The sequence below is a fragment of the Panthera pardus genome, unplaced genomic scaffold, assembly GCF_024362965.1.
Source record: "Panthera pardus isolate Hobbes unplaced genomic scaffold, ASM2436296v1 HiC_scaffold_22, whole genome shotgun sequence".
Classification (NCBI taxonomy): domain Eukaryota; kingdom Metazoa; phylum Chordata; class Mammalia; order Carnivora; family Felidae; genus Panthera; species Panthera pardus.
In genome coordinates this window covers 33,409,367-33,431,979 of record NW_026526788.1, presented here as the reverse complement: position 1 = coordinate 33,431,979, position 22,613 = coordinate 33,409,367, and the positions used below count along the sequence as shown (strand labels likewise).

Sequence of the window (22,613 nt, the reverse complement as noted above, 5' to 3'; positions counted from 1 at the left end):
AACCGTTATGATACTAAAAAGCTGTATCATAAATGTATACATTTATACAATAAACGTTATTGTAGTTACTATTTAAGCAAACTTTCTTTTATTAGCAGTAGTAAAAACATTCTTAGCTTGGCTTTATTAATGGAAAATATCAAAAGACCTTCTCCAAACTTCTTCCTCAGCACAGAGGTTTATAGTTTATTTGGCTGAGGGTAGCTAGCCCCATTTCATAGGACACTCTGACCTGACTCTTTAGTAATTACTGTCCATATTTTAGGAACCACCCCAAGACCTTCTAAAAGAAACTTTCTGTTATGGAAAATTTCAAATACATATAAAATAGAATAGTAGAATGAACCAACATGGGCTAATCATCCCATGTTAACAATTATCAATATTTTGCCAAAGTCCTTTTGATTCTGTTTTTGTTTTGACTTCATTCCATTTCTCCCTCCAGAACACCCAATTTTCTTTCTATATAAAATAAAACAAGAGCAACAAGAAATTACAAAGCATTATAATGTAAGTATGATGGCTCACATAGGCTTGAGAGAGAAAAATCACTATCCCATTGCAGTGTACTTCCCTGAAAGAAAGTTTCCTTTCTGACATCATTGCAAGCTGCATCTGAATAGAGCTTCTGACTTGTGTAGTCAAGGCAAGCAATTTCCCTAGGCAAGCAATTCTTAGGCTATTTGCTAAGGCTTACCTATAGTTGCATCTCTCACACTGGAGATACAAGACAAGAAGTAATCTACTTCTTTTGAAATTTTTTTTTTTAGTTTTTCTTAATGTTTCCTGTATCACTCAGTGCTAAAAAGAGATAAGCTAGCAAACCATGAAGAAACATAAAGGAAGCTTAAATAGATATTACTAAGTGAAAGAAGCCAATCTGAGAAGGGTACATATTGTATGATTCCAACTGTATGACATTCTGGAAAAGACAAAACTATGGAGATAGTAAAGAAATCAGTGGTTGGGTTGGGGAAGGGAAGTGATGAATAGATGGAGCACAGAGGATTTTTAGGACAGTGAAAATACTCTAATAATGGATACATGTCATTATACATTTGTTCAAACCTATGGAATGTATAACATCAAATGCAAACCTTAAGGTAAACCATGGACTTTAGGTGATGAAGATGTATTAGCATAGTTTCATCAGTTGTAACAAAGGTACCACTCTGATGGGGCATGTTGATAATGGGATAGGCTATGCATATGCAGCAGCAGGATGTATATGAGAAATCTCTGTACCTTCCTTTCAATTTTGCTGTGAACCTAAAACTGCTCTAAACAAACAAACAAACAAACAAACAAAAACAATTTAAGGGTTCCTTTAACTTAGATTGGTCTTTGGTACAACTACAGATGCCCCATGACTAACTTAGCAATACAACATTTGAAACTTCCAGAAGAACAATAGCTTAGGGGCGCTTTCTTTCTACAGTATGAAAAGGCAAAGAAAACCTACCTGCAAGCCTGTAAGAGATCACCTTCGTGCCTTACCTGGCTAGGACTGGGAATCGCCTGTTATCGGGTAAGAGGGTGAAGACTCAAGACTGTGAATACAGCTGACCTTGATTCCTTGGTCTTCTAAGCACCCTGGACGTTTGTAATGATGGTGGGAAGATTTACTTTTCAAAGGTGTTCAGTAAACTAAACAGTCAATCTGTACTATAAGAAAAAAATTCTTTAAAAACTCGCACAAAAACCGGAACCAGGAAGTTATATAATAAAAAATTTCATGTTATTTGGTACAGAAACTCTTAATTTTATGATGTTATCTGTAAGGGGAAAGTGATATGATAAATGAAGAATCTACTCAATTAAATTAAAGAAATTGATTGATTCTTATTAAGCTCTATGGCCCTTCTGTATTCAGGAGGAGATGCTACAGCTTCTGGTAGATTTTTTACTCCACGACCCCTAAAAACTCTCCAGTCACCCTTTCCTTTTTTTTTCTTACAATCTTTGAAAGAGGCATGCATCCTGCTATTCATGTCTAATTTCTTCAATGTATTCTTGATTCTAACCCTTTCATTTTCTCCTAATAACTTACTCTCTTATTTTTTTCTTTTTATTTTATCCTTCCCTTCTCAACTCTTTCCCCATACTTTCCCCCTTCTTATTTAACCACAGTGATAACAACCAAATGAATTGTCTGTGTTTCCTGTCTCCTCTTCCTTATTGCTGTTTTTTTAAGCATGAAGGTAATATATATTCATTATGGAACATTTAGAAGATACAAAATGTGAAGAAAACATAAAAGCATCCGTAATCCAACCATTCAGTGATAAGCACTGTCAACATTTGAATGCATTTTACTGCAGTCTTTTTTATACATATATGAAAGTAATTTTAATGTATAAAATTGTAAATAATATATTTACTGCTTTGTAATCTTTTTTTCTACTTAAACAATATAGCATTGATATCTTCTCACATCACCAAAGAGTCTATAACACGATTTCTGATGACTTCTTGGTGTACCCTTGTTTGGATGCATAAATGAAGTGACCATGTAATTTGTCTTACTGACCAGAAACTAAAGAAAACACCTTGGATTAAGCCATGCCACTAAGATGTTTAAGTAATCCCTACTCCCTACCAGTGTTTTATCATACTATACCTATGTGTGGACATACTGTAGTTTATCTGATCACTCATTATTGGACATGTTAGTTTCTACAATTATACTATTATAAATGAAGCTGAGATAAACGTTCTTGGGCATAAATCTCTATGCTTAATTCTGATTATTTCCTTAAGATCCATCCTTAAAGAATGTAGAAGATTTTAAAAGTCTTTAAATTACAGTTTCAATGTGCCCCTAGAAAGGGTATGTACTGATTTATACTCTGCCAGAAGGTATGAGAGTACATTTCACTGTTACCTCATTGAAAGTGGGTAATATCATTTGCCAATTTGATAGGTATCTTAATTTGCATTTGCATCATGAATGAGGTTGAAATCATGTGATGTGTGTATTTCTTTACTTGTGAATTATCTGTTCATATCCCAGGTCCCATTTACGTTTCACTTCATTGCAATTAGGCTTACCACTTTACCACTTTACCTTTACCAACTTACTGACCCTTCTGACAGAAGTTCCTGATAACATCCTAATTGCCAGATGCCACAGACACTTAGGTTAAGTCTCTCTGAAGCTTAACTCCATTGAGTGCCTTCTTCCTGAAGCCCTCTCCTCCCTAGGTTTCCATAATACTTCATTTACATCCTTCCAGTTCCATGCCTTCCTCTCTGGTATCTCTTTCTCAGCCTTTTTTTTTTTTTTTTTTTTTTTTTTTTTTTTGCCAGCTCCTAGTTTTTTTAGCCACCATAATTGTTGGGTCCCCCCACCCCCACTCGGAGTTCTATAGTCAGCCCTCTTTTCCTGTCACCATATTTATTCACCCTAAGAAATAACATCTATCCCAGTGGCCTTAACTACCACTTGTGCCCCAATGAATTATAAACCTTTAATGCATAACACTTTTCAAGTTCTGACCCTTAAACAGTGTAACATACACCTCAAAATGTGCATAACTGAAATATAACCTACCTCTGAAGGATTCTCATATTCTGAAAGCCTACCCCTTCTCCTGTATTCCATGTCTTCATGAATGGGACTGTAATGAACCCAATCAACCAAGCCAGAAACTTAAAAGCTGTCCTAGTCTACTTCTCCTATTACTTTTAACTAGGCACCAAATATCCTATTGATTTTATCTCCTAAATGTCTCTTAAGTCTGTTGTCTCCTCTCATCCCTATTTTTACAGCTCTAATTCAAGCCTCATCCCTCATCTTCTAGGGTAATCTGTCTTCCTTCAATTCATCTCCCACATTGTTGTCAAAGTGGTCTTTAAAATCTGGAAATACTATGTTACTCCCCTACTTAAACCATTCAATGGCTATCCTTATTTCAGAATAAAATTTACATTCCTTTGAATGAATACATATGATCTGGTCTCACCTAACACTTTAGTTTCATCTGCTTACTGTCTTTTCCCTAATCTCTCTCTTTTCTCCAGACACACAAGAATACTTAAGAGTTTCCTGACCACACCACACTCTCTTGTGCCTCCATGCCTTTGCATATGATATTGCTTTCACCTGGAATGCCTTTCTTCACCTTGTACAGCTAACAAACTCCTTTTTATTCTTCAAGATTCACTTTAGAGCTGCCCTTTAATTTCAGTGCAGAAATATTCCCATTTTCCTATTTCCCTCCACTAGATCATATATATGCTTTTATTACAGAAATGTTTATTCTGTATTGGAACTATTTATGTGTTTGGGTTTTCATTTTGTTTTATTTATTTCTTTACATATCTGTCAGTGAACCCTTTGAGGGTAAAGGTTGTATGTTATCTTTTTATTCACAGTACCTGGTATACTGAATAAATCATTAGCAAGTATAATTGATTGAATAATGTTGGTTGAATAATGAATCAATACATTGATTGAATATTGATTCAATATTTTAGAGACATTTAAGGTGTGGACCAAAGTCTGGGCATTGCTTAAAAGTCATTCTTCATATGGGGCGCCTGGGTGGCTCAGTTGTTTAAGCGGCCGACTTCGGCTCAGGTCATGATCTTGCGGTCTTTGAGTTCGAGCCCCGCGTCAGGCTCTGTGCTGACAGCTCGGAGCCTGGAGCCTGTTTCAGATTCTGTGTCTCCCTCTCTCTGACCCTCCCCTGTTCATGCTCTGTCTCTCCCTGTCTCAAAAATAAATAAAACGTTAAAAAAAATTAAAAAAAAAGTCATTCTTCATATTGTTTTGGGCCTGGAAATCCATACTTTTCTTTTCTAAAAAAGAAAAAAAGAAGAGCTATTTTACTGGGGAGAAGAGTGACTTATTTCTTCCTTAGGTGACCTTTTGGAAGATTTTACAAAGCAAACTTACTTTTAGGAAGCAGCAATGATATCCATGTGTCCAGAGCTCAGGGAGAATTTTAGAGTCTGAATATTGTATTGATTCCTCAAGACTGTGCTGTCAATAACTAATATTAGGGGAAAGGAAGCTGTCTGAGCAATAGTATTTTGGCAGGCTAATGGGACTTTAACCTTAAGAAAGGGGTGCATGATGTAAAGGAAGAAACCACAAATGTATCTGACAGCCTACTGTGTATTGGAAAATCACTGAATGATGCACACACAATAGTGAATACTTCTGGTTTTCCAATCTTGGCACCTGAAGCTCCATGGTTCATGGAGGCCCTGATGGGACTGCTGTAGAGGAAAGGAGGAAGAGAGGGGTGTAAGTTGAGAGCCTAGCAGGCAGAACTCCAGTTTGCTCTACCTGGATTTTTAATCAGAGCAGTTCTGCTTTTAACAGGTTGGGCTACCACATAAGATTTTGTTTGAAGAAAGAGTTCTGCTAAAAATTAAAAAATTGAAAACTGTTTGTATAGGTCACACACACCAATGTTATTTGAACATAATGTTTTCAACTACACTAACTCCAGCTGGCTTAATGGAAAACTTCTTTGACTTAACTCATACTTTTCTTTTTTCTGTCAAGCTGGAGGAGCTCACGGAAGCTGAAGATGCTCTCTCTGAGGCCAATGCATTGAACAACCACAATGCTGAAGTATGGGCATATTTGGCTCTGGTCAGCCTAAAAGTGAGTGTTTATTAGCCTTACACAGTGCCCTTTTAGGGCAATGAGGTGAGGAAGTAAGTAAAGCAAGAGATAGGTAGGTGGCCATTAATGCATGATAGTTGAGATTTAGTGAGTTTCTGATTTGGTTATTATACTTATGAGAAAGGAGAGGCCAAGTCTGAGAAGCTGCTACTTGGAATGTGCTTAAAAATCATATACTCAGGTGTGTTTGTACGGAAACTGAGAGCAAGTCACTTGGGCTTGTTGGTCATAGGTGAGCAGGAGTGGGGTGGGCCAGGACTGATTGTCATCCAGTGTTCTGGGTTGGGTGGTCTCTCTGTGTTACTTTTAAGCTTCTCTGCAGTCCCTGGGCAGGGTGTGCTAACCAGCCCAGCTCTGTGCATCCCTTTCCTCAAGATGAAGGATATAGTGATCAGAGTCTGGCCTAGGGTTGGCATCAGGAATGCTGAATGGGGAGCTGTTTGAGGGCAGTGACTGATGGTACAGTGGGATGGCAGATGATACTAGGGGGTGGTAGCCATTCTCCTGCTGCCCTCCTGGATGCCTCTTGGCCTGCCTGAGCTCTCAAGCCTGGGACATTGGTATGCATTCCTTCTATAGTCATTCAAACTATGAATCTATAAAAAAAATTCCTCCATATCCTCTCTCATCTCCCCCTTTGTTAGTTGTGTATGACCCAGAAAAGCTATATAAGAATCTACTGATAAAAATAAAGGCTGATGAGGATGCCCGGGTGGCTTAGTTGGTTAAGTGTCCACCTCTTGATTTCTGCTCAGGTCATGATCTCATGGTTTGTGAGACGGAGCCCCATGTTGGGCTCTGCACTGACAGCAAAGAGCCTGCTTAGGATTCTCTCTCTCCCTCTCTCTCTGCCCCTACCCTGCTCACTCTCTCTCTCAAAATAAATAAATAAATAAACATTTAAAAAAATAAAGGCTGATGATAAATGTGCAAACACAAATGCATTACCAAAAAACATAAATAGATTATTCAACAGAAATCTCTGACACACTAGAGCAATTTTTCCCAGAGAGTCCATTGTCTGGTAACTACAAAGCGTCTTCTTTGCAGTTGTCTCTGATTTTTTTCTCTGAGATAAGAATTTGGGATAGTCTGGACATTTACCTGATACTAATCAGTAAATATATGTTATTTATATTTAAAAGGTGTTTAGTTATATTTAACGACTTCACTCCTGAGTTTGCTTTTCATCAAAGTAGTTTGCTTTTCAAAAGAATAAATACATTTAGGGGTGCCTGGGTGGCTCAATCAGTTAAGTGGCCAATTTTGGCTCAGGTCACGATCTTGTGGTTCGTGACTTCAAGCCCCACATTGGGCTCTGTGCTGACAGCTCAGAGCCTGGAGCCTGCCTCAGATTCTGTGTCTCCCTCTCTCTCTTCTTCCCTGCTTGCACTCTCTCTCTCTAAAAAGTAAACATTAAAAAAATTTTTTTAAATAAATAAACACATTTTTAAAATGGGAGTGCTCTTGTATCAGAATGTAAACAAGGCCAAAGGCCAGTGAAGGAGATGCTCTACTAGACTTTCTAAAACATGCCTTCCTGTTAAACTTCTGGCTGAGGGTGCTTATCCTTGACATATATGGGAGATTAGGAAGGGCATATTATGGGAGTTGTGATAGCTACTTTACCTATAGAAAATAACTCTCCTATAATTAAATAATTTGCTCAGCAGTCTAAGATCAAATGGGGAATAATAAGAATGGCTCTTTGTTTTCCAATGGCCAGTATGACCTCAAACTGACAGGGAGTATTGTGATTATAAGAGAAATAAACAAAATTAAAATTACTGGTTTTTCTTTTTGGAATAAATGTCTTGAATGTCAATATGGGAGACACCTGAGTTCTTCCCCAACTCTGCCACAACTAACCATGGGAACCTGGGCAAGTCACTTAAAGTTGCTGGACTTCGGGGCACCTGGGTGGCTCAGTCAGTTAAGTGACCAACTTCGGCTCAGGTCATGATCTTGCAGCTCATAAGTTCAAGCCCCATGTCAGGCTCTGTGCTGACAGCTCAGAGCTTGGAGCCTGCTTGGGATTCTGTGTCTCCTTCTCTCTCTTCCCCTACACTGCTTGTGCTCTGTCTCTCTCTCTCTCTCTCAAAAAATAAATAAACATTAAACAAATTTAAATTTTAAAAAAGTTGCTGGACCTCAATTTCTTTATCTTTAAACTAAAAGGGCCAAAATGGAAAATTTTAATACACATCTTGTAGAAACTGCTAGGTCAAATAGGAAAAAAATTGAGGATATGTAAGATTTGAATTAAAAAAAAAAAAGGTTGACCTCAAACACCAATATAGAACTCTGTGCTTAATAGTTAGAGAATACATATTCTTTGCAAGTACAGATGAGTTGTTTCTTAAAAGTTGACCATATGCTAGACCACAAAGAGAGATTGAACAAATGCATATAGATCACACTACTAGTGAAATTATATGTAAACAATTAAAACTTATGCCAGAAGACATAGATACATTTAAACTTAAATTCATACATGTAATTAATTCATAGGTCAAAGAGAAAATCACATGACAATTTCTTGTGGTGGGTAGAGTTTTAAAGATGACCCTTCCCACAAGATTATTCCATCAAATACTAATATAGGTACTGCTGTCAAGGGATTTTGCAGATGTGCTTTCTTTGCTGCTGCCTTTCTAGCTCCTTTAGGTGGAAGGTTAGGTTGTATATTTGGGACCTTTCTTGCTTCTTGAAATAGTCCTGAATTGCGACGTATTTTCCTCTTAAGACTGCTTTTGCTGTGTCCCAAAGGGTTTGGACTGCTGTGTTTTCATTTTCATTTGTTTCCATATATTTTTTAATTTCTTCTTTAATTTCCTGGTTGACGCATTTGTTCTTTAGTATGATGTTCTTTAACCTCCATGTATTTGGGGGCTTTCCAGATTTTTTCTTGTGGTTGATTACAAGTTTCATAGTGTTGTGATCTGAAAATATTCATGGTATGATCTCAATCTTTTATACTTGTTGAGGGCTGTTTTGTGATCCAGTATGTGATCTATTTTGGAGAATGTTCCATGTGCACTCAAGAAGAATGTGTATGCTGCTGCTTTTGAATAAAATGTTCTGAATATATCTGTTAAGTCCACCTGGTCCAGTGTGTCAGTCAGAGCCTTTCTTTCCTTATTGATTTTCTGCCTAAATTATCTGTCCGTTGCTCTGAGTATTAAAGTCCCCTACAATTATGGTATTATTACCTATACATTTGTTTATGCTTGTGATTAATTGAGTTACATATTTGGATACTTTCACATTGGGGACATGAACATTTACAATTGTTAGGTCTTCTTGATGGGTAGAGCCTTAATTATTACATAATTCCCTTCTTCGTCTCTTGTTACAGTCTTTATTTTGAAATCTAGTTTGTCTGATATAAGTATGGCTACTCTGCCTTTCTTTTGACATCCATTAGCATGATAGATGGTTCTCCATCCCCTCACTTTCAATGTGCAGGTGTCCTCAGCTCTAAAATGAGTCTCTTGTAGACAGCATATAGATGGATCTAGTTTTTTTTTATCCAGTCTGATATCCTATTGTTGCAGACTTTGAGTCTGGTGTTCTCTCTTGTCCAGCAAGAGGATGGATGTAGAATTTTATACAAGAGAGGCTAATGTCCAGGAGGAAACGAGAGCCCTGAATAAGGGTTCTTTCTCCATATTTACTAGGATCAGAAGGCTTACATACGTGATGGACATGCAGAAAGAGACAATAAAACAGTGATCATTAACTCGTGTGTGAGAGAAAGGGGGTTAGAAGGTATGCAGTGTTAAGGGTTAGGATCAAGACAAATCAAAATCCTGGCGCCGAGCAGATGGCCGTTTACTGCAGGCAACAAGCTCCGTGTCTATGTATCTTAACTTTTCTAGGGGCTAAGACAGATAGAGCATGCTACCTCAGGGTTAACAAGGCATTTTTCTTGCTAATTAGCTCTGGGTCACCCTGCTTCAGGGGCTTTCAGCCTCTACCTGTTCTCACTTTCATCCTGTGGAAGCAACTTTCTGCTTGATGCTTTGTTCTACACTGAGCATTTTCACCCTGAGGCGGCTTTTCATCCTAAGCCTTGATAACTCCTTGGTGAAAGCTCAGAGAATTCTTAAACTTATTCCCCATACCTATGTCTTTTGATTGGGGCACTTAGTCCATGTACATTCAGAGGGATTAATGAAAGATATGGATTTAGTGCCATTGTGTTATCTGTAGGTTTCATGTTTGTGGTGATGTCTCTGGTCCTTTGTAGTCTTTGCTACTTTCCACTCAGAGTACCCCTTAGAATCTCTTGCAGGGCTGGCTTATGGTCATGAGCTCGTTTAGTTTTTTTTGTCTGGGAAAGTCTTTATCTCTTCTATTCTGAAGACAGCCTTGCTGGAAAAGGATTCTTGGCTGCATAGTATACCTATTCAGCACATTGAATATTTCCTGCCACTCGCTTCTGGCCTGCCAAGTTTCAGTGGACAGGCCTGCTACTACCCTTATGAGTCTACCCTTGTAGGTTAAGGCCCATTTGTCCCTAGCTGCTTTCAGAATTCTCTCCGTATCTTTGTATTTTGCCAGTTTCACCATGATGTGTCATGGTGTTGACCTATTTTTGTTGATTTTGAAGGGAGTTCTCTGTGCCTTTTGGAGTTGGATGCCTGTTTCTTGGAGAACTTCTCAGCTATAATTTGTGCACATAAACCTTCTTCCCTTTCCTCTTGCTCCTCTTCTTATGGAACTCCTATGATACGGATATTATTTCATTTCATGGAATCACTTAGTTCTCTAATTCTCCCCTCATGATCTAGTAATTTCCTTTCCCTCTTATTTTCAGCTTCATCATTTTCCATAATTTTATCTTCTATTTCACCTATTTTCTCCTCTGCTTCTTCCATCCTCGCCGTCACTGTGTCTAGCTTATATTGCATCTGATTTATAGCATTTCTTAATTCATTGTGACTATTTCTTAGGTCTTTGATCTCTACAGCACTAGATTGCTGTCTTCTATACTTTTTTCAAGCCCAGATATTAGTCTTATGACTGTTATTCTAAATTCTTGTTCAGATATATTGTTTATATCTGTTTTGAGCAATTCTCTGGCTGTCATTTCTTTCTGGATTTTCTTTTGAGGAGAATTCTTCTGTTTCATCATTTTGGTAGGCTTTTGTCTTCTACATGTTTTAGTAGCTTCTTATGTGTTCTGCATGTGCAAGTACTATTGTATTAAAAAGGGCTCAAACACTGTCCAGGGACTGGAATTTTAGGAAGTGTTTTTGGAGTGTGTTGTGTGCACTCTGTTGTTGCATTTTGGTTGCTCTATCCCACTCGTCAGTCCTCTGCAAAGCTCCTCCTTGATTTTAGTGGTGGAGTGTTTGGACCTTCTACCAGGTGTGCTTTGATTTGTTCATTGAAACAATGGTTTGTCAGGTTTAAAGGTCTCCTTAGTGAAGTTCTAGTTGAAGAGACTCAAGATGAGGCCTGACTGGAGATTTGGAGCAAAGGAAAGTGCTAAAAGAGAAATTCAGGACAAAACCAGCAGGAAAGCTACTACCAACCCCCAAGGGATTTTGCAGATATGTACAGAGATTATCCAGGTGGACCTGTACCATTCAGGTGAATCTTTTAAAAGCAGGGAGTTATTTTCTGGCTGGGGACAAATAGGGAAGTCAGAGGAATTCAAAGCACAAGAAAGATTCAATGCACAATTGCTGGCTTGAAAATAGAGAGGGACCACATATCAAGGAATGTGGATGGCCTCTAGAAGCTAAAATGCCAACTGCTCACAGCCAGCAAGGAAATGGGGACCTCCATCCTACAAGTACAAAGAACTGAATTCTGCCAGTAACCTGTATGTGTTTGGAAATAGACTCCAGATAAGAATCAGATCCTCTGATGGATCTGGGCAAAGTAAATTGAAAACCATCTGGAATCCAGGATTCATCATTCTAGATTTCATTAAGAACATTAGTGATTCATGTGAAGAAGTCAAAATATCAACATTTACAGGAATTTGGAAGTTGACCACGGGCCTCATGGATGATTTTGAGGGGTTCAAGTCTACTTTGGAGGAAGTAAATGCAGATATGGTAGAAATAGCAAGAGAACTAGAATTAGAAGTGGCACCTGAAGATGCGATTGCATTGTTGTAATCTCGTGAAAAAAAACTTTCACAGATGAGGAGTTGCTTCTTATAAATGAGCAAAGGAAATGATTTCTTAAGATGGAAACTTCCTGGTGTAGATGTTGTGAAAGTGGTTGACAGAGGTTTAGAATATTACATAAAGTTAGCTGATAAAGCAGTGGCAGGGTTTGAGAGGATTGATTCCAATGTTGGAAGAAGTTGTACTGTGGGTAAAATGCTGTCAAACAGAATTGCATACTACAGAGAAATCATTCATGGAAAGAAGAGTCAATTGATGTGGCAAACTTCATCATTGTCTTAAAGAAATTGCCACAGCTACCCCTACCTTCATTAACCTTCACCTTGATCCATTAGAACCCTTCAATATCAAGGCAAGACCCCTACCAGCAAAAAGATTACGACTCACTGAAAGCTCAGATGATGGTTAACATTTTTTAGCAATAAAGCATTTTTATATGTTTATTAATTTTTTGTTTTTGAGACAAAAAGAGTGCACAGGGGAGGGACAGAGAGAGAGGAAGAGAGAAAGAATCCCAAGCAGGCTCAGCACTGTCAGCATACAGCCTGATGCAGGGCTCAAGCTCATGAACTGTGAGATTTGGCCTGAGCCAAAATTAAGGGTCAGATGGCTTAACTGACTGAGCCACCCAGGCACCCCAGCAATAAAATATTTTTTAATTAAGGTATGTACATTGTTTTTAAAAACATGATGCTATTATTTCTCACTTAATAGACTACAGTATAGTGTAAGCATAACTTGTATATGTACTAGGGGACATCGCTTTATTGTGATATTCACTTTATTGCACTTGTCTGGAACAAAACCTGCAATATCTCTGAGATATCCTTGTGTACTGGAAGTTCCACCATGCCAACAACACACATACTCATAAAAGACATTGGGGGAAAAGGATTAAAAGGGAATCTACAAACTGAAAGATGAATAAAAAGTTTCACTACTGAAAGAGTAGACAAAAAACAAAGAATGGTGGTTATTGTTGGGGGAAGGAGTTGGGAACAGAGTGGATAGGGTCAGGGTGGAAGCAAGACCTTTTACTATATATCTTATCATATCCTTTTGATTTTTACTTATGTATATGTATTATCTGTTCAATAAAGATTAACACAAAGAAGTAGATTTGCAAAGTTGCTGGAAAAAATATTAATATAAAAATCAATATCATCAAAATCAAAGATCATTAGCAACAATCAATTTGAAAGTCTAACTTTAAAAATCTCACTCAAGATCTTATGGATGAAAGTGTAAAACTTTACTGAAGGACATAACAGAAGATCTAATAAGGATACTATCTATGTTCATGGACAGGAGGTTTCAAGAACACAAAGTTGAAAATATTCCCACATGTCTAATTTTAATGCAATTCCAATAAAAATAATAACAGGTGTTTTTTTTTAGGAACTTGATCAAGTAACCCTAAAATTCACTTGCCCAATAAAGGCTAAAAAAATCATAATGACAATATGGACAGTATAATAAGAGGTGAAGACTTTTGTACCAAATATATTAAGACTTATTGTGAAGCTCTGATAACTAAAACTGAGTGATATTAGGGTAGGAATAGGTAAGTGGAACATAACTGCTAGACAGAAGTAGACCCACATATATGTGGAAACTTAGTTTTTAATTAGATGGTTTTTAAAAATAATGGGGTTTCCTAGGAATTTTCCTTGAAACTTTTCCTCCAACAACTAAAAACTACACAAGCACAAGATGTTTATTACAGTATTATTGCAATTGCAAAATATTGGAAACAACATACATAGGAGAATATTTGAATAAACTATGGTATATCCACATAATGGAGTACTAAGCTACTGAAAAAAAATAATGGAGAAGATGTCTATGAACTGATGTGGAGTGATTTCCATGATATATTGTTTAGTGAAAAAACTAAAGTGCAAGATTTTATACCATCTTTTGTATAAAAAGGAGGGAAAAAGAAGAATTCATTCACAGGTTGGCTCATTTGTGCAAAAAAAGCACAGGAAGGAAAAACCAGATTAATGAGAGTGGGTCCTTTAGGACATGGGCAGACATAGAGTAGAAGGGAGGCAATGAGTGGGTGACACTCTGATTATACTTTTTGTACATATCTGACTTTTGGAACCATGTTAACGTTTCATTTTTTTTTAAAGAAATTCAACAAGAAACAGGGAGATTGTATAATTCATATCATAACAATAACAGCAAAACTACTTCCCATGAATAACAGCACTGAAGGTGGGAAAAAGAAAACTAACTCAAGATACTTTGGGGGACACCTGGGTGGCCCAGTCAGTTAAGCGTCTGACGTTGGCTCAGGTCATGATCTCACAGTTCATGGGTTCGAGCCCCACGTCAGGCTCTGTGCGACAGCTCAGAGCCTGGAACCTGCTTCAGATTTGGTGTCTCCCTCTCTCTCTACCCCTCCCCTGCTCATGCTCTGTCTCTCTATCTCACAAAAATAAATTAAAATATTTTAAAAAAATTTTAAAAGATACTTTTGAAAAATTATTTGAAATATATACTCTCAGACTAAAAAGGAAAAAAAACCCTCTATACAAATATTGGACTCAGGTTAGTAAGCTTTTTGGGAGTGATAGAAATCATCTAAAACTGGATTGTGGTGGTGATGGTTGCACAATTGAACCTTAAAATTAGTGAATTTTATGGTATGTAAATTATACTTCAATAAATCCAATTTTAAAGATTGTATAGCCCCCCAAAATGAGGAACAAATGGACTATTCAATAAATATAGATGGAGCAACTGGCTATCCATATGAAGAAAATTAGTTCCTTTCACCAAACATGCACGTGGATGCATACATACTTCCAGCTGGTTTAAAGGCCTAAATCTCAAAACTTTGGATTGCTTAGGAGAAAATATAGAGAATACCTCTATAGCCTCGGGGTGTGCAAATTTTCTTATGACTGTAAATGCACTAGCCAAAAATAAAATTAGCAACCTTTTTTTTAAAGTTTATTTATTTTGAAAGAGACAGCGACAGCACAAGTAGGGGAGGGGCAGGGAGAGAGGGAGAGAAAGAATTCCAAGCAGGCTCTGCACACTAGCGCAGAGCCTGACGCAGGGCATGAACTCATGAAACGGGGAGATCATGTCCTGAGCTGAAACCAAGAGTCAGTCCTTAACCGACTGAGCTCCCCCGGCACCCCTAAATTAACAATTTTAAAATAGAAACTCATGCATAACAAAAGACATAAAAATAAAGCTTAAGGACTTTAATACTTGCAGAATTTATAACTTATTACAGTTTATGTAATTATATAATATAGCTATTATATAAATATATAATATGCCCTACAATAAGAAAAAAACATACAAATAATCTGATTGAAAAATGGTCACAGGATAGGAATATACAATTTGCTGAAGTGGAAATTGTAAAAGTCAATAAATTTATGATAAGAAGTTTGCCTCACTTGTAATCATGAAAATGCAATTTAAAATGACATTGTGACAGAAATTCACACCCATTAAACAGGGGAAAATTAGTCTGATATCAACATTGATAAGGATTTTCAGAATTGTTGATATAAATTGATAACTATTTTGAAGTGCAATATGGCATTATTTACCCAAATTCTTACCTATAACTTAGCAATTTTATATCTAGATATTCCTAAGAAAAATACCAGAAGACATGTACAAGGATGTTTATTACAGCATTTTCCATAATAGCAAACAAACAAAAAATGTCACTCTTTTCAAAATTGTTTTGGCTGTTCTAGATCCTCACATCATTTGGACCCCAGCAGAAATGAAACAAAGGTAATAGTGACAGGAAAGGAAGATGTGCTAGAAAATTCCCCTGGAATTCAGTGAACTTCAGGTGGGGATATCTTTGAAGTGTATATATTATAGGAAAGTCCTTTATTTTTATTTTTTTAATAATTAAAAAAATTTTAACGTTTATGTATTTTTGAGAGACAGAGAGAGACAGAGCATGAGTAGGGGAGGGGCAGAGAAAGAGTGAGACACCGAATCCGAAGCAGGCTCCAGGCTCTGAGCTGTCAGCACAGAGCCTGAGGTGGGGCTTGAACCCACGAACCATGAGATCATGACCTGAGCTGAAGTCAGGTGTTCAACCGACCAAGCCACCCAGACACCCCTAGGAAAGTCTCTTAAATAGTGAAAGTTTTGTGAACTAGTAAAAATTTATCATGAACTGGCACTGATCAGGAATTTGGACTAGATATTTTCTAAGTTTCCTTCTAGCCTGAACATTCTGTAGTTTTCATATTTATTTAATATTAGGTATTATGCATGTATTTCATATTTATGTATTTCCCAAGTGACATTGTATACTCTAATTTGTTATGCACAAACTTGTTAAGTATAATAGTGAATTCATATTATTCTCATTTAATACCTAGATGTGCTTCATGCAAAAAATAACTGGGAGAAATAGTTAGGTGTCCTTATCTCATATCCAGATATGCATGGAAGCAATTCCAGTATTTGCTTTTTTCTAATGCATAGAGACAGGATAAAGTGCAATAGTTAAAACCTTGGGACTCTGGAGCCAAACTGCATTGTTTTAAAACCTGGATCCTCCACTTACTAGCTTTGTAACCCTGGGCATTTATTTATCCTCTCTATGCCTAGGTATTTCTATCTGTGAACATGGAATTATAAATAATAGCAGTTTTTTTCCTAGAATTACTTTGAGGACTAGGAATGAAAGTGTGTAAAGCACTTAAAACAATATAGACAATTAAAACAGTATAAATCACAAAGTAAGCATTATGTAAGTTTTAGCTATTGTTAACAGAATGGCTTCAATCCTGGGAGAAACAAATGACTCATGGTGTTTTCAGGGGGAAAAAAATGAGAGGCCAAGTTATCTTTAAGATTTTTAAAATGAAGAAAGAATATTCATATATCTCTTGTGTGTGTGTGTGTGTGTGTGTGCGCGCGCGTGCGTGCATGTGTGTATACATTTGCAACACATATATATACAAGGATATCTGCTTTTTGATATCACCTTTCATTTTTGTTCCCCCTTTGAATCCAGAGGGTAATCCTGTTTTGGTAGAAATGTTTGTGGCAGTGTACTTTCTTACCGTAATGTTTATGATATGTCATCATCACCAGCTGCTGCTCTCTTTTTCAGGCTGGACGGGAACTGGAAGCTGAGCAGGCCTACAAGTACACAATGAAGGTATGATGCAGGTGCCTCTGCTGCTTGTACTGAGGTTGGAAAACTGGGAGGAAGATGCTGCCTTAATTCAAGACTTTACAACATTTCATGATGTGAATATTTTTCTAGAGGCTCTTCTTACTATCTTTGCCATTTGCTGCTGGGTTTGGAATAACCCATATATTGGAATAACCCGTATATTACTATGGGGGACCTTTTTTCTACCTCTTTATAGAATTTGGTTTAATGGAAAGACAGATGGCCTGGGAGTCAGGAGACCTGAGTTATGGTCCTAGTTTTGCCACTAACTTTACTGTGTTAACCTCTCTGGGCCTCATTTTCCTCGTGTGTAGACTGAAGGTGTTGGTCTAATCCACAGATCAGCACACTTTCTGTAAAGGGCAAGATTATTTATATTTTAGGCTTTGTGGGCCAAACTGTCTCTATTGCATCTACTACTCTTCCCTTGTAGTGCAAAAGGAGCCATAGACAATACATTAACAAATGAGCATGGTTGTGTTTCAGATAAAAGTTTTACTTACAAAAACAGGCAGCCAGCCGGATTTGGCTCATGAACAGTAGTTTGCCAACCTCCATTGTATTCTATTAATTATGAATTACAGATAATTTGACTTGAAAGATAGTGGCTTAAAAAAATTGGGAGTTTTATTTTTCTTATCTAATGAAAAGCCCAGGGCTGGGATCCCAGCTCCACAATGTCATCAAAGACCTAAACTCTATCTCTTTGCTTCAGTCACAGCATGCAGTTCCCATCCTTCATTGTTGCAAGGCAGCCACTGTAGCTCAGGCCACCACATACATGTTTCAGGCACAATAAAGAACAAAAGGGAGGAAAGAACAAAGAAAACATGCTAGCTATTTCACCTCCATTATGAAGCAATGACTTTATGGGGATAAAAGATATGGCATAGGGAATATGGTCAATGGTATTGTAATAGTGTGTGGGACAGATGGTAGCTATACTTATTAGCTATACTTATTAGTGTAATGTATAGACTTGTAGAATCACTGTGTTCTACACCTGAAACTAATGTAACATTGTACGTCAACTACACTCAGATTAAAAAAAATAAAGATGTTTCACAAGTACATAGAATTTGATGGTAAAGAAAATCATTTCCAGAGAAAAGTATCTACTTTTGGGGGGGGAAAAGCAGCAGTGACTTTAGCTGACATTTCATTAGCCACAATTCGTCGTAAGACTACCCCTAGATCTAAGGGAAGAAGGGAATGGAGATTTTTAGCTAGCTGCATTCCTGCCCTGAAAAGAAGTGAAGATTTTGTTAGTAAGAAAGGAGAGTGGGTATTTAGTGGCCACTAGACATCTCTACTACACATCTAGAGTCTAAAATTAAATCTAGTATCTTTGATTCCTGTCACTTGCCAAATTGGAATATTATAGTCAAGATAGATTGGGTGATGATGTGAACTCTTTTAAAAGTAAACTTTATTAAAGTTATTTTACAAAAAAATACACAAATTGCAAATGTTTATACTACTTGAATTTTCATAAAGTGAATGTGTCCATGTAAGCACAATGTTCTGAGGTCTTTTAATGGAGCTACCATGAAATAGGGAATATGGGAAGAGACAATTTCATGCCAAGGAACTATATTCTTTAACTGTGGCCCTGTAAATGAGGGGTTTCCACAAAGATATATCAGGTATGACATGTCTCCTCCCCTTCCATCTTCTTATGCAGCTGAAATTGAAAGATGAGACTCTACTTGCAGAGATCCACATGGTACAGGAGGCAGTTGGCTTTGGAAATCCATCTTTCTGACATCCTTCCATCTGAAGACTATTCTGTATGGGACTCTGAACTTCTTTCCTTCCCAGAGAAATTAAACCCTGGATATTTCATCACATGAGGCCCGGGAATGGACAACACCATGAACAGAAACTCGTTCATTTATTTCCATGGGCTATCTTACTGGATAGCCCTTCCTGGGATGTTTTACAAATGACTACTGTAAACTAGATGACAATAAAAAATGGAAGAGATTAAAAATTCATCAGTGTGGTTCTGGAGTTAATTAAGGTATACTGAAGTATATGTAAGAACATAATTATTTCTATAATTAAGGTATAGTGGGTTCGTTATTAAGGTTTCTGGTAAAAGCTTATCAGATCACTCCTTTAGGACGTCAACTGCTAAAGTCTCTGGCCTGGTTCACTTCCTGGAACTTGAGAATTAAGGTATCAATTTCTAAAGTGGGCCTAAAGTAAGAATGCTATGCTAGGTCACTGTATTAGGACAAACACATTAGTTGTGACCAGACCCTTTGGATTCAATGGTGAACAGAACTGAACAGAGAGGTCTTTGCTCATTACCTCTAATCCCGGGTATCTTCATGGATCTAAATCACAAGGGCTCCAAGGAGAGTCCATTACTCTATAATGGATGGAAAACTCACAACTGAGGCCATTATTCTAGGGCTAGAGATGACAAAGGAACCATCCTTCACTCCTTTTCTTCTAGATCACTGCATAGCAAAACCAGAAATAAAGACTCCTTTTTCTTATTTTTTTTAAAGAAGGTGCAGAGGAGGGAGGTGGAGGTATAGGAGGGAAAGTGAAAGGCATATTAATAAACATAGAAGAATAAAATAAACTCCACATTCATTTATTGTTCTTCTACAGCCTCGACTCTAACGCTACTTCCTTTATGAAGTCTTCCTGAGGCACCAAGGAAGTATCGGGTTTGCCTTCTCCTCCGCTGCCCCAGGACTGTACACTGACCACCTTTAGCAACTCTGGTGTGGGGTTCTACGTCTCCCCCACGTGACTATGAGCTTCCTAGGGGCAGGGACAGCGCCCTTTCAGCTAGGCCTTCTCAGCAGTGGCTTTGGCTCTAAACAGGTGCCCAAAACACGTTCCCTGGAAGGATGGATTTAAGAGCACTTTAGCAATTCTCCTGGCCGCTCCCCTGGATTCTCCCAATATTCCTCACTCTAGCAGGAACCCACTGTCCAATGAAGACCGAGAGCGCCCACTCAGCTCGGCTCGCACTACCACCCCCGCTACACGCAATTGCAACGCGCTTTTTTTGCAGCAGTTTAAGGTACATTAGGGTTCGCAACGTTGCCTTATGGGAAGGGTAGGAGCGAAAAGCGGAAGAGGCGGGGCGGGTGGACTCTGCTTCCGCCACCAGGGCGCTAGGGCTTGGGTCACGGACAGGTCACGCCCCAGGTTCGGCAGTGTGGACTTCGGTGTTCGTCCTTCGCCCCTCCAAAGCCGTAGCGCTGATCAGTGCGGACAGCGGGGCGCTGCGAGGCGCGGCACCTGGCGCCCTAAGTCGCGGCGCACGGCGGCTGCACCATGGTCCAGCTCAGTGAGTGAGCTTCCGGGCGGAGCTCGTCGGCGTAAGGGGCGGGGGGGGGGGGGGGGGGGGAGGTGGTGGCGTATGGGACCAGATGAATGAAACAGCTTTCTCCAGGGCGAGTTGGAGGCCACCCCAACCTGAAACAGCCTTACGTTTAGCTCTCTCCTCAGTTTTTTCTTCCTTAATCTTTGCTGAAAACCTATGAAACAAATGGCATTCTGTTTATAGATGAGGTAGCTGAGGCTCCGTTGTGGTTGCAGAGCTATTAAATGGCAGGCTGGTGTTGAGTGGATTGAGGGATGAGGAGGTAGTCACTTCTCGTTGAAGAGCACGAGAGGAGTTTCACAAAGAATATAATATTTAAACCAGATTGACAATAATTGATTGGATGTAAAGATACCACAGTTGAAGAAGGGGCTTGTTTATCTAACTCATTTTGTCCATTTTGTGTACTCAGTTCTTGTGTCTTAACCGTTTATTTCTCTATAGCTACTGTCCTCTGCAAGGCCTACCATGGAGGCCACTTAACCATCCGCCTTGCCTTGAGTGGCTGTACCAACCGGCCTTTCTACCGCATTGTGGCTGCTCACAACAAGTGCCCTAGGGATGGCCGTTTCGTGGAGCAGCTGGGCTCCTATGATCCATTGCCCAACAGTCATGGAGAGAAAATCGTTGCTCTCAACCTGGACCGGATCCGGCATTGGATCGGCTGTGGGGCTCACCTCTCTAAGCCTGTGGAGAAGCTTCTGGGTAACTTAGCTCTAGACTTACTTCATTGAGGGGATTTTAAATTGAAGTCAGTTTCAGGATGATAGTAGTTCAAGAATGACTTTCATTACCTCAGGCTGATCAGGACTGGAGTGAGAGCTGAAGTTGTGTTCTAATTGTCATTTTGAATGTGGAGACTCCTTTTTCCATGTTATAATGAGTGAAAATCCTGTTGCTTGTAGGTCTCTCTGGCTTCTTCCCTCTGCATCCCATGATGATCACAAATGCTGAGAGGCTGCGAAGGAAACGGGCACGTGAAGTCCTCTTAGCATCTCAGAAAACAGACACAGAAGCTACAGAAACAAAAACGAGCTGACTTCAGCTGAGCTTGAGCAGAGCATTGGGAATAAGGTCAAAGTTCTCTTAAAACACCTGTGCAGAGCACTTAGTTTTATTAGATTTGGAGGTCAATAAATGGAGTTTTCTTAGTCACCCATGTTCTGGCCTGGCCTGAGCAGGGCTCAGGGAGAGATTTGTTCTTTCTGACATAAAGCTGGGTCTAGGTACTAATTCGATTTTTCAGCCTTCATCTGGGAGAAAGACCATGACTATGGGGTGTGTTGGACTTGGGTTGGGCCCTGGATCTCTTGGGCAACTTTACAATCTCTTGCCTTCCAAGACCCCTGTTTGACAGCCCCCAGCCAGCCTGTCCATGGTCCATCAGAGCAATTCCTTCCTTAATCACTTATGGTCATCCCACTAGCTCAAAGACACAGTTACTTTGCTTATTATTATTTTTTTGAATTATAAATTTATATTGTCTTGTTTGACACATAATCTCAAATTTACAAAGGCAGATTTTTTTTAAATTTTGTAGTGTTTATTTATTGTTGAGAGAGATAGAGCATGAGTTGGGGAGGGGCAGAGAGAGAGGAAGACACAGAATCCGAAGCAGGCTCCAGGCTCCGAGCTCTCAGCACACAGCCTGACGCAGGGCTCGAACTCAAGAACTATGAGATCATGACCTGAGCTGAAGTCGGACGTTTAACCGACTGAGCCACCCAGCCACCCTACAAAGGTAGAGTTTTTAATGAGCTTTTAGGCTGTAAGAGCCTATTTTAAGAATAAGAAAATGGAAGAAAGGTAATATTGAAAAGTACCTATGTACATTCTCAGCTCTTTACAAGTAGGGTTATTTGTGAGGATTATTAGGTATCATGAAAGTGAGTAGGATTGTCTCTGTTTTATTGATGGGAGGCTGAGGTTCAGAGGTGGAAACTTGACCAAGGCCACCTATTTTCATTTGGGCAGAGCTAGGATTCAGAGCCCACTATGCATACCTGGAGAGCCCTTTACAGCATATTAGAGTGTCTGGAGCAGGGTGGGTGTGAGATGAGCAAAGATGAGGGGCTTTTCAAAAGTCCACTGAAAAAGCCAGTGATAGGATGAGGTTTAGGTATCATGAATTTGGCAATATAAATGATGGGCTGTGCCCAAAACCCAAGATGTCACATTATCTGGTCCACCATTTTGCAGGACAACCATGGACACGGATTGGAGAATTTTAGCGCACACCCTGGATAGTACAGATTTCAAATTGTGGCATGAGACCAGGGTGGGGAG

General features: G+C 38.8%; 2 protein-coding genes across 5 annotated transcripts in view; both read left to right on the top strand.

Annotated features, from left to right (window-relative positions):
• Positions 1-18,972, top strand: part of CFAP70 (cilia and flagella associated protein 70) — a 101,543-nt gene extending 82,571 nt beyond the window's left edge. For all 4 annotated transcript variants that reach the window (XM_053909545.1, XM_053909542.1, XM_053909544.1 and 1 more), the window contains 4 exons: positions 1,439-1,528; positions 5,519-5,620; positions 16,910-16,957; positions 18,660-18,972. In XM_053909545.1, the coding sequence (XP_053765520.1) occupies positions 1,439-1,528; positions 5,519-5,620; positions 16,910-16,957; positions 18,660-18,740 (321 nt within the window). In that variant the 3' untranslated portion in view covers positions 18,741-18,972. The remainder of the gene's footprint in view (positions 1-1,438; positions 1,529-5,518; positions 5,621-16,909; positions 16,958-18,659) is intronic.
• Positions 18,973-20,161: 1,189 nt separating this feature from the next.
• On the top strand, positions 20,162-21,482 carry MRPS16 (mitochondrial ribosomal protein S16). Its single transcript, XM_019444523.2, has 3 exons — positions 20,162-20,291; positions 20,772-21,032; positions 21,233-21,482. Exons 1-3 carry the CDS (start codon positions 20,279-20,281, stop codon positions 21,364-21,366), a joined length of 408 nt encoding a protein of 135 aa, XP_019300068.1. The 5' UTR covers positions 20,162-20,278; the 3' UTR covers positions 21,367-21,482.
• Positions 21,483-22,613: the final 1,131 nt, after the last annotated feature.

What these genes read in the sequence shown, in the direction of transcription:
- MRPS16 (XM_019444523.2), top strand. An exon ending in GCCTGTGGAGAAGCTTCTGG is followed by an intron (nt 21,033 to 21,232) that starts GTAACTTAGCTC and finishes TGTTGCTTGTAG; the next exon opens with GTCTCTCTGGCTTCTTCCCT.